This window comes from Aquarana catesbeiana, linkage group LG10 (assembly GCF_042186555.1).
Source record: "Aquarana catesbeiana isolate 2022-GZ linkage group LG10, ASM4218655v1, whole genome shotgun sequence".
NCBI lineage: Eukaryota > Metazoa > Chordata > Amphibia > Anura > Ranidae > Aquarana > Aquarana catesbeiana.
In genome coordinates this window covers 87,085,120-87,097,930 of record NC_133333.1, presented here as the reverse complement: position 1 = coordinate 87,097,930, position 12,811 = coordinate 87,085,120, and the positions used below count along the sequence as shown (strand labels likewise).

The 12,811-nt window shown below is 42.9% G+C and overlaps 1 protein-coding gene across 2 annotated transcripts in view; it reads left to right on the top strand.

Annotated features, from left to right (window-relative positions):
- Positions 1-12,811, top strand: part of LOC141110764 (uncharacterized) — a 187,720-nt gene that overhangs the window by 140,722 nt on the left and 34,187 nt on the right. For both annotated transcript variants that reach the window (XM_073602357.1, XM_073602356.1), the window contains 2 exons: positions 4,925-5,072; positions 6,679-6,835. In XM_073602357.1, the coding sequence (XP_073458458.1) occupies positions 4,925-5,072; positions 6,679-6,835 (305 nt within the window). The remainder of the gene's footprint in view (positions 1-4,924; positions 5,073-6,678; positions 6,836-12,811) is intronic.

Genomic DNA, 12,811 nt, shown 5'->3' with positions numbered 1-12,811 from the left:
CATTTAACATGGTTTCCTAATAATGTTGCCAATATATCCCTTATTACTTTTCTTTGCATGTTCAGGTGTTGTTGGTTACTTTTGTTTTGACACTTACAGTCATGTCCAAATGTACTGGTACCCATCCAATTTTTCCCAAAGAATCCCAATGTGCTGTGAAATAAGTTGAAGCTTTGGGTAAAGATTTTGGTAAATTACTGTACATTCATCATTCTTTATTCCATAGTACAAGGAGAGAAATATTTGTTTTATGACTTAACATAGTCTTGTAAATAATAAACAAATGTAAATGGCATGAACCTAATCACTGGTATGCTTAAAAGTTAAGACCTTATTGGATTTTAGAGATCCTTCAAGCAGATTATTCACTTTAATTAGCACCACAGGGTTCTACAATTTTAGAATAAGTTACTTAGCCTATTCAGGTCCGGTTCTCACTGGTCCGACATGCGCTCCGAATTTCAAGAGCATAAGTCGCATGACATATCAAAATCCCTATGAGAGCCATCTTAACTGGTCCGACTTATGACGGTCCGACTTTGAAAAAGGTTCCTGCACTACTTTTATCCGACTTGGGCATGATTTCAGCCCATTGATTTAAATGGAAGTCCCATCCAAGTCATTATCTTAACTGATATCCGACTTGTGGATAGGGTTTGTGATGCCACAAGGGGATGGAGTCTCCGAGTCACGTCACTGCATGGCCACGCCCCATAGATATATAAGATCTGTCAGACACAGGAGCTGACAGAATGAAGCCAGTGTTGGAGGAAGAGTGTTTTTTTATTTTCAGCATACCAGGCTGTGGCGGAAAAAGAAGACATCGGCGAAGGAAGTGGAGAAAGAAGACATCATGTTTGATGTTGGAGCTACGACAGGGGACTGTCTTCATTTTTAATAAAGGACTTGTTTCTTGATTATTGTAACACTACACTGCTTTTTTTTGGTAAATAGGTAGGGGTACAATGTACCCTGTACTCATTCACATAGGGGGGCTGGGATCTGGGGGGCTGCATTCTAAAAGGTGGCTTTCAAATTCCGATAAGTCCCCTGCCCGCAGACCCCCACCACCACCAGCCAGGGTTGTGGGGAAGAAGCCCTTTTCCCCATCAACATGCGGACAAGGTGCTTTGGGCAGGAGGGGGGCAGAGACCTCCTTGCCCCAAAGCACCCACCCCCCATGTTGGGGAAATGTGGCCAGGTATGGTTAGGGGGGGCATTTGCTTGTTCCTCCCTCTTTTCTGACCTGCCGGGCTGCATGCTTGGATAAGGGTCTGGTATGAATTCTGAGGGGGGCCCCCTATGCCTTTTTTTTTCTTGGCGTGGGGTTTCCCCAAGGGGCCTGGTATGGATTTGGGGGGACGCCACATGTTTTTTTAATTGATCAATGAGGTTTTTCATGCATTCTAGAGCCAAAGGAATTGTTTTGATTGGTCAAAGGACAAGTCGCAATCATCTCAAAGTCAGATCAAAATCAGATCCTGTTCATTGAAGTCACATGGAAGTTGAACATGAAGTCGCAGGGCAAATTTGGAGTGGAAATAGTGCGACTTCCATGTTGGATCAGTGTGAACATAGCCTTAAATGGAAAAAAGTACTCATTTGGGTGATTTGTGCAGCGCAGTAAACAGCAACATGAGAAAGAAAAAGACTATTAAGGGGTCGTTTCTTGTCCTCTGACGAGTGATCTTGGGGTGGATCATTTTCAGAGGGCGTTTGACAGGCAATAAGGAGGCAAAATGTTGCCACCTCATTGCCTATTTAAACCCCTAAAAACCTGCACCACCAGATGCTTATCGGAAACTGGGAAGCCCCCTTTAAAAAAGGGGCCCCCCGGATCCCGGCCCCCCTATGTGAATGAGCATAGGTTGCATTGTACCCCTACCCATTCACCAAAAAAAGCAGTATAGTGTTACAAAAACTAGAGACAGTTTTTGACAAGTCCTTTATTAAAAATGAAGAATGTCCCCCATCGTAGCTCCAATGTCAAGCACAATGTCTTCTTTCTCTGCTTCCTCCACCAATGTCTTTTGTCTCCGCTTCCTGCGCTGATGTCTTCTGTCTCCGCTTCGTCCACCAATGTCTTCTGTCTCTGCCTCCTCTGCCGATGTCTTCTGTCTCCATTTCCTCTGTCACCACTGGCCCACAGAAAATAAAAAAACCCTCCTCCTCCTCCGATCAGGTGATGTCACCCTTTCTTCTTCCCTGCCTGCAGACCCGCATTAACATGGGGACAAGCTGCTTTGGGGTGAGGGGGGCAGAGACCCCCCTGCCCCAAAGCACATCCCCCCCATGTTGATGCATGTGGCCTGGTATGGTTCAGGAGGGGGAGGTGCTCCCTCATCCCCTCTCTTTCCTGACCTACCAGGCTGCATGCAGGGATAAGGGTCTGCTATGGATTTTGAGGGGGGGCATGCTGTTTTTGGGGGGGGGTTTGGTGTGGTGTTTCCCCTCAAAATTCATACCAGTCCCAAAAGACCTGGTATGGATTTGGGGGGGGGGGGAGCCATGTCGCTTTCTTATATGATAAATGTGGTGTGAGGTTTTTATCCATTCCAAAGCCAAAGGAATTGTTTTAGTTGGTCAAAGGACAAGTCGCATTGATCTTAAAGTCGGATTCTGTTCATTGAAGTCGCATGAAAGTCGGACCTGATGTCGCAGGGCAAAGTTAGATCGGAATTCGTGCGAATTCCATGTCAGATCAGCATGAACATAGCCCTAAATAGAAAAAAGCACTCACTCGGGTGATTTGTACAGTGCAGTAAACAGCAACATGAAAAAGAAAAAGGGAGAAGGTAATACTGTAGACCAGTAAGGGCTCGTTTGTTGCCCTCTAACGAGCGATCTAGAAGTGGATTCTTTTTCAGTGGGCATTTGACAGGCAATAAGGAGGTAATATGTTGCCTCCTCACTGCCTATTTAAAACCCTAAAAACCTGCACCACTGTACCGCAATCACGTGCATTGCATGTGGTCACAGGGCAGCCCTATTCAGTTAAATAGGTTGTATTTGGCGGGCACTACAGCCCACCAAATGCAACAGGGAGGATAATTTTTGCAATGCTCCAATGTAAACCTTCACAGCTGTGGCATGTGTACACCCCCATCCTCTGACTTTGCATCTTAAAGGGCAGCAGTTGAGGGGTTGGCAATAAAAATGTGGTTCAACCTCGTGTTTTTTGGCCCCCAGCCACAAGTGTAAATGAGACTAGTAAAGGCTACAAAACCATCTCCAAAGAGCTGTCCCTTTGACCATGGTTGCTATTATTATCAAGAAGTTTCAGGTCCATAGGGCTGCAGCCAATCTCCCTTTATATCTTTGCACAACTAAACTGATCTTTTTTTCTAAATGGCAGAAAAAGAACCAAGAAAAACCTCAAACACAGAGCCTGTCTGACTTTCAGCATCAAGGTACAATTCCAAGTCACAAAATCTATTGCCATCTGAATAAAAGTGCCTACCAAAAGTCAAGCTGGAGCTCACCAAAATGTATGTTAACATGCCACAGTCCCTCTGAAAGAATGTTCTTTGGGCCTATGAAATAAAATTAGTGTGCTTTGTTAAGTTACAGCAGCTACTGTATATGTTCACAGAGGAAAAGAACACTATTCTTACTTTAATACATTAAAAAAAGGCTTCATAATGTTAATGGGATGCAATGCTGCCGATGGCCCAAGGTGCCTTGAATCTGTGTGTGACACTATGACATTAGCAGACTATCAAGGCATTCTGGAATCAAACGTTAGAAAGCTTTGTCTCAGTCACAGTTCATTAACCCTCCAGCATAATAATGACTCAAAGTATACATTTAAGAGAAGCCAAAAAGTGGTTGAAAGGCTAGATAATTGAAACTCTGGAGCTGGAAGAAGAAAAACATCAAATGCAAGACAAATGTGGCAATTTTCTCAAGAACAGTGGGGCATGTTGTCACTGGAGAAGTTTAGTAAGTAGGGCTTATTTAGAGCTACAGAATATGCTTGATTGCAGTTATTGCCCTGGGAGGGTGAGCAATGAACTAATAAATTAGGGGTATCTAATTGATGCACATGCAATTTTTACTTGGTTTAATAATTACAAGAATATGTTAAATCATAAAGAAAAACCAACATGTCTGTTGTGTGGACTATAAAATTAGGAATGATGAATGCCCTTTAATTATGTCAGTTTTACTTAACAGCATTATGCCCTGTACACACGAGCGGAATTTCCGTCAGAAAAATCTTGGATGGTTTCTCCGACGGAATTCCGCTCAAGCTTGGCTTGCATACATACGATCACACAAAAGTTCTCTGAACTTTCGACCGCCAAGAACGCGGTGACATACAACACTACGACGAGCCAAGAAAATTAAGTTCAATGCTTCCGAGCATGCGTCGAATTGTTTCCGAGCATGCGTGTTTTTTTGCGCGTCGAAGTTGCATACAGACTAACGGAATTTCCGTCAAGAACTTTTTCCGTCGGAAAAATAGAGAACCAGCTCTCAATCTTTTGCTGGCAGAAATTCAGACAGAAAAAGTTGGATGTAGCATACACACGGTTGGAATATCCGACCAAAAGCTCCCATCACACTTTTTTTTATGGAAATTCCGCTCCTGTGGCATAACACAGCAAATGTGAACACTTTGGGAAAAGGTGCTGGTGTACCAATACTTTTGGCCATGACTATATAATCTGGTTTTTTTTGCATATCTATAGTGCGTGTATGTACATAATGCTTATACTGTTTCTAAAACTAACTGCTTTGATGGCAAACAATACAGTATTTTGTTAGATTAATTGGTGCATTTTCCTTCTATTCTTGTGCAGAGAAGTTACTGTGTGTGTGTTGTCATTAAGAAAGATCTACCTGGATATGTTAAAATGTCACCTAGCCAGTATACACTGTGCCTTAAAGTGCTGATGGTCCCCTTTGTCATTTATATCAGGACTGTCGGCAAGATGAAGAATGTTGCCCAGGGCAGGTGTGCTCCGGGGGCAGATGTACAAAAGGCCTGGTCTCTGGCACTGGCAGAACAAGATGTGATCCTTCAGAAGAACAATGCCCCTCTGGGTTCTGCTGCTCCAAAACACAAAGTATGTGAGTTAAAATAATAGATATTTATAACAATATAATAATAATAGAGATATTTATGTCTGCCCGATCCTAATCTACTCATTTCACAAAGATCAATTTGCAAGACACATTAACCTTTAACAAGCAATCAGAAATTAACTTGCATCAGTCTGGCTGTCTATTCACCTGTCTGTCTAGTATGCATCAGTCTGTCCATCCAGTCATAATTTACAAGTGCTGGCCCCAACATCCCAATTTTAGGGTGGCTCCTTTCCTTTACAAGGTCCCATGGAGCCACACTTTGGTGCATGTTTCCAGGATTTGACTTTAGGGCAATGCATGCTTTGGCCCAGAGTCCTCATCAGCAATTTATCAATGACAGTGGACATATGTGCTCTAGTTTTGATGAGACGTGTATTCCCGGTGAATGTAATTGAATTAATAATGAGCTTATTAATGCACGCTTCCCAACAGGAAGTTGGTAGAAGCAGTGCATAAGAATCGGGATGCATTTGAATAAGGCCCCTTTCACATGGGCTTTTTGGTCAGGTCCGCCTGTCAGTTTTCAGGTGGACCTGATCGGACACTCCATTCACCTCTATGGAGCAGCGGATGTTAGCTGTGACATGTCCGCTGACACCCGCCCCTATCCGATCCTGTCCCTAAAATACAGACGGATGGAGACCCTATTTTCCATCTGTCTGGCGGATTGGATGAGATGGGATCGGATGAAAACGGACAGGCAGTCCATTTTCATCCGATCTCCCCATAGAGGAGAGCGGGGCTCTGACCGGTCTTTTTCTGCACAGTGAGCGAAGACGGACTTGTCATCCACCTGCTCAGCAGGGATCAGCGAATCGATCCCCCGGTGAGCAAAGCGGACCACCCGTGTGAAAGAACCCTAAGGGTAAAAGTGAGATTTTTTCTAAGTGTTTCTACAGGAAACATTTTACATACTGGTAAACTCTAATGGATGCTGATCCATTGATGTGAAAACAAGAGGATTGGTACTACTTTTTTGTTTACAAACTGTTTATTGAAGAAATAATGTACTGTATGTCAGATACTATTACAAAATATAAGCATCTACAGTATGTTTGCAAAAATAGTATCATTTAGTAGGCATAAAAACTGATATGTTTACAATGTTATAATAAACATAGATCAAATGGAGAAAACATTTTTTGTTCTATAATATGTTCATCCAATAAACAAACACAAAATAAAATGTAAATAAACATTAAAAAAATAAAAAGGGTACATAAACATATCAGTTGTGATCAAGCCAACAAGCCATAATAAGAAATATGTACAAAAAGATAAGAAAAAAACATCAGTCTGCTATTGTATTAAAAATGGAAGACCAGATATCCCATTTTGCATGAAAGGTATGCATGTAATCAGAAAGAGTGTGAAAAATTATTACTGACAATATAATAGATTTGATTCTGTCTTTAATCTGTACAAAAGGTACAGATGGACTTTTCCAATTAAACGCAATGGCCCACATTGTTGCTAGGGTTGGCACTACTTCAACCCTTGCAGTGTTGGAGGAGCCTACAAAGATCTTTTTTTCCTTGAGTTCAGCTTTGCACTAAATCCAGCAATTCCTTTTTCTGTTGACAGCATATTCATTTCCGGTGTGTATTCCATTCCCATCTGAAGGGGAACAGTGCCACAGTCAGACCAGAAGCCTGCTAACTGTGATCATCTATGGTGAAGATTATGGCACTACTCTGAATTACTGTCCTTGTACAGAGGGACTAGTGTGCTCCAGTAGAGGGTAAGGAAATATATGGAATATCCGTTGTCAAGTTTGAAATGTTGAAGGAGGAGGTCCCTCAGTGTATGGAAACAGCCCACACATCACCAATATACCTGTGATAATACTAGAGGAGTTTTTTTTATATTACCATATAAACCATATAATATATAGGTACAAAGTAGCATCTACAAAGAGTTCCTGCACCATCAAATTCTCTATCCAAAGGTTTTATTGCTGTCTTTGTCTTCTTTTTCCCAGTTATCTCTATTACCATAATTTCTTGCCCTGGTGTCAGAATGATAAAAAATGAGGGGAAATGTTCCCAATGGAGTCACAGACAGCAATAAGGGTGAATTCACACATGCGGTGACAAGCATTTAAAAAAAAAAAAATTAAAAATTGTATTTAACTTATAAATAATTATAATTAAATTAATTTAAAAATAATTAAAACTGTTAGGTCATAACTAATACACAAGGCATCTGCATGGCATTTGTGCTTACTATGTGAACAATGTCACTAAGCATTTTTCTATTTGCAAACCTCTAATACGTATTTATATCTACATAAACATTATGATTTTCAGCTGTGAATGACGCCATTAGGTTGATTTGCTAAAGGAATAGATAATGTTCACTTTGCAAGAAAGTTTTCAATTAGCTTAGCGAATGTAGGGAAAATTCACTTTGCAAAGAATATCCAATCACGTGCAAGGAAAATTATTGATGTCAGTTAAGCAAAACATTCCTTGGAAAGTGAACATTTACTTTGCAAAGCGAACATGTTCTGTTCCTTTTGTAAATCAACCTAAATGTAAACTTAAAGTTAAAAAGTTCTCCTGATAGGTAATATCTTTATATCCCTGCCCTTCGAAGCCTTTCCTATTAGATTTTTCAAAACTTGTTTTACTAAATTAAAAAAGTTGAAAAACGTACAATAATACTGATATTCAAAACAAAAGCTAGACAGATGTAGAACTATACACAAATGTGCCAAAACCAATTGCCAGCACAATGTCTGTATTTTATCTCATCATTTCAATAATACAAATAAAACTGAACTACCTTTTTTACAGTTTACAAATAGAAAGGGCTACATCTGCCAGCAAAACGGTTGCTTGACACATTGAGGGGAATCTATTGAATTGGTTGTAAACCTATAGGTTGTACTTGTACCTATAGGTAAGCCTATAAGGTACTGTAAATATCTCCTAAATGTGCACCGTTTAGGAGATATTTACTATTTGTAGTCAGAGTCTTCACTTGGAAATGCGATAATCCTAACTACCAAGACCTGAGGTGTGCCTTGGCCTGGCTAGTCGGTATGCCTAAAAGAGGGCATACCCTGAATGAATATGAATGAAATGTAAATGAAATAATGAAAGCATGGGGAAACGGGTGGGTGGGAACCCAGAAAGGATCCGACAAAGGATCTGATGGAGGAGGAGGAGGGATATATAGCCCTCAGACTTCTCCTACAAATTCAGGCTGGCCTGCGGCCAGCCTTCTAACTTGTAATCAGAGTCTTCACTTGGAAATGCGATAATCCTAACTAGCCTACCAAGACCTAAAGTATGCCTTGGCCTGGCTGGTCAGTATGCCTAAAAGAGGGCAAAAAGACCCAAAGTAGATGTGATGTGAAAGCTACAATGAAGGGCCAGCAACAGCCATCCAGAGTAGTAAAGGAACTGTCAAGAGCACTAACTGCTAACTGCATCAAGGGTAGGAGACAGGAACACTGAAACCCCACGAAAAACCTGGCCGGTAACTGGTAGCCGTGCCAAAGAGAACATCCCTGACTACCCTTTATGATGGCTTAGAGAGGGTGAGCTGCAAAAATGGACATACTGACAGGATTTTGTAGGGGCCTGAAATGCTGGTCACCTGATAGATACTTGATAGTGTTGGCGGATGGCCAAATTTGCAGAGGCAATATGCAGCGAAAGCCAGAGACATGAACCTATGAAACCTTCCCACCCTTGGTAGAAGCCCTCAGAAATACTCTGGATGAAGAACCATTGGCCAGATTGATTGCCTGTGACCAGGCTAGCCCCCAGTTCCACATGCCACTGTTGAAGAAATTCCAACATTACCTGCAGGCACCCTGAAAAGAGCAGGAGCTGGGGTCGTAGCTGACACCTCCGCTCTAGCCGAGCGGGTTATGAACCCCTTCATCCTGTCTAACAATTGTAGCATGGACGTAGAGAGCGCATTAAGTACTGCATGAATCTGGGTTAAGAATCAAGCATGGAAACATGTGCTGTGCTGGTGGATGGAAGAGGTTGGGACGGAGTTTGGAATAACAACCTAAAAAGTACTCCCCCCCCCCAGCTGAGGCTGGAAAAGGGATACACCAGTGAAAAAACTCAGCAATGGGTTTGGTATGGTCCCACCCCTACCTGATGGGGTGCTACCATGCACTGAACCCCCATGCGGCATTGGAGAGATGAATGCGAATTTGTCGCTTCCAGAACGCGTGTCATGCCCTGAACTAAGGAAACACAAACTGGAGAAATGAGAACAGACAACCAACCCATGAGCAACAACACCCTTACGTACCTGACAAGTGTGAGGATGTAAGTGCAGAAATGACAAGACCAACAGCGCGTGAATGTGAACCTAATGACAACCACCCTAGTGTATGCAGTGAGCGAGCCCGAGCGCAACCTGCAGCGCAAAGACAGGTAATTAAAAACAAACACTCAGGGCTGATGTACCCACAGACCGTGGTGGGTAGTAGTAAAGGTGTAATGGTGAATGTGCATGTGTGACGTATGGTATACGGGCGAGAAGATTGTGGGACGACAATCAATTAAAAACAAAACCTCAGCCCGTATGGATCCATAGATGTGACAGACCCTGGATGTGAGCCCTAGCTAACAGAAATGCTACGAATGAAACGCTACGACAGGAATGCTATGAACGAAATACTACGACAGAAAAAACAAAGACAGGTAGCAAACTGAAACCCTCAGGGCTGGTGTACCCACAAACCGTGGTTGGTAGACGTACAAATGTAATGAAAGGAGCGTGCATCGTATGATGTATCGTATACGGGCAAGTAGATTGTGGGACGACAATCAATTAAAAACGAAACCGCAGCCCGTATGTATATGTGGACATGACAGACCCTGGATGTGAGCACTAGCTAACAGAAATGCTACGAACTAAATGCTACAACAGGAATGCTAGGAATGAAAGGCTATGACAGAAAACAGACAGATAGGAAAACTGAAACCCTCAGGGCTGGTGTACCCACAGACCGTGGTGGGTAGTCGTACAAGTGTAATGAAATCAACGTACATCGTATGATCTATGTAGTGGGCGAGAAGATTATGGGACGACAATTAATTAAAAACAAAACCTCAGCCCGTATGGATCCGTGGACGTGACAGACCCTGGAAGTGAGCACTAGCTAACAGAAATGCTACAAACTAAATGCTACGACAGGAATGCTACGAATGAAAGGCTATGACAGAAAACAGACAGATAGGAAAACTGAAACCCTCAGGGCTAGGGATGAGCTTCGCGTTCGAGTCGAACCCATGTTCGACTCGAACATCGGCTGTTCGATCGTTCGCCGAATTGCGAACGCTATGGGCCATTTGCGCCACATTCGTGTGGCGCGTCACGGCCCATAATTCACTGCGGCATCGCAGTGCATTGCTGGCTGATGATTGGCCAAGCATGCACTATGACCCGCATGCTTGGCTAATCACAGCGCCGTCAGCAGAGAGAGCTGTGATTGGCCAAAGCCAGGGTGGCTTTGGCCAATTATGGCTCAGGGGGTTTAGAACATGCCCCACACTATATAAGGCCGCCCCGTGTAGTGTGTTCCAGCGTGCTTAGATAGACATTTCATTTGAGTTAGTTAGATTAGGCAGGACAGTCAGTGAGTTAACTGCACTTACAGTGTATTGTGTATATATATGCATCCCAGATGTTGTATATACACTGTATTCAGTTTCGCTAGATCCGTTCCTGTTATCTTCCTACTGACAGGCAGGCTTGTCTTGTTACAGTATTTACAGCTACCTGAAGAAAATTGCTGGTGTTCTTTTGATCCTATTAGTACCACAGTCAGGAAGCTAGACTATTTAGAGTTAGTATAGTTCGTCCTCCTCACAGTGTTCAGTTAAAGCTACAAGTTAGTTTAGTGTGACCTCTGCACAGTGTTCAGCTAAAGCTAAAAGTTCGGGTAGTGCATCCTCCTCACAGTGTTCAGCTAAAGCTACAAGTTGGTGTAGTGCGTCCTCCTTACAGTGTTCAGCTAAAACTACAAGTTAGTGTAGTGCAACCTCTGCACAGTGTTCAGCTAAAGCTACAAGTTAGTGTAGTGCGTCCTCCTCACAGTGTTCAGCTAAAACTACAAGTTAGTGTAGTGCGACCTCTGCACACTGTTCAGCTAATTCTACAAGTTAGTGTAGTGCGTTCTCCTCACAGTGTTCAGCTAAAACTACAAGTTAGTGTAGTGCGACCTCTGCACAGTGTTCAGCTAAAGCTACAAGTTAGTGTAGTGTGTCCTCCTCACAGTGTTCAGCTAAAACTACAAGTTAGTGTAGTGCGTCTTCTGAACAGTGTTCAGCTAAAACTACAAGTTAGTGTAGTGCGTCCTCCTCACAGTGTTCAGCTAAAGCTACAAGTTAGTTTAGTGTGACCTCTGCACAGTGCTCAGCTAAAGCTACAAGTTAGGGTAGTGCGTCCTCCTCACAGTGTTCAGCTAAAGCTACAAGTTAGTTTAGTGTGACCTCTGCATAGTGTTCAGCTAAAGCTACAAGTTAGGGTAATGCGTCCTCCTCACAGTGTTCAGCTAAAGCTACAAGTTGGTGTAGTGCGTCCTCCTCACAGTGTTCAGCTAAAACTACAAGTTAGTGTAGTGCGACCTCTGCACAGCGTTCAGCTAAAGTTACAAGTTAGTGTAGTGCGTCCTCCTCACAGTGTTCAGCTAAAACTACAAGTTAGTGTAGTGCGTCCTCTGAACAGTGTTCAGCTAAAACTACAAGTTAGTGTAGTGCGTCCTCCTCACAGTGTTCAGCTAAAGCTACAAGTTAGTGTAGTGCGACCTCTGCACAGCGTTCAGCTAAAGCTACAAGTTAGTGTAGTGCGTCCTCCTCACAGTGTTCAGCTAAAACTACAAGTTATTGTAATGTGACCTCTGCACAGCGTTCAGCTAAAGCTACAAGTTAGTGTAGTGCGTCCTCCTCACAGTGTTCAGCTAAAACTACAAGTTAGTGTAGTGCAACCTCTGCACAGCGTTCAGCTAAAGCTACAAGTTAGTGTAGTGCGTCCTCCTCACAGTGTTCAGCTAAAACTACAAGTTAGTGTAGTGCAACCTCTGCACAGCGTTCAGCTAAAGCTACAAGTTAGTGTAGTGCGTCCTCCTCACAGTGCTCAGCTAAAACTACAAGTTAGTGTAGTGCGACCTCTACACAGTGTTCAGATAAAGCTACACGTTAGTGTAGTGCGTCCTCCTCACAGTGTTCAGCTGAAACTACAAGTTAGTGTAGTGCGTCCTCCTCACAGTGTTCAGCTAAAGCTACAAGTTAGTTTAGTGTGACCCCTGCACAGTATTCAGCTAAAGCTACAAGTTAGGGTAGTGCGTCCTCCCCACAGTGTTCAGCTAAAGCTACAAGTTAGTTTAATGTGACCTCTGCACAGTGTTCAGCTAAAGCTACAAGTTAGGATAGTGCGTCCTCCTCACAGTGTTCAGCTAAAGCTACAAGTTAGTTTAGTGTGACCTCTGCACAGTGTTCAGCTAAAGCTACAAGTTAGGATAGTGCGTCCTCCTCACAATGTTCAGCTAAAGCTACAAGTTGGTGTAGTGCGTCCTCCTCACAGTGTTCAGCTAAAACTACAAGTTAGTGTAGTGCGACCTCTGCACAGTGTTCAGCTAAAGCTACAAGTTAGTGTAGTGCGTCCTCTGAACAGTGTTCAGCTAAAACTACAAGTTAGTGTAGTGCGTCCTCCTCACAGTGTTCAGCTAAAGCTACAAGTT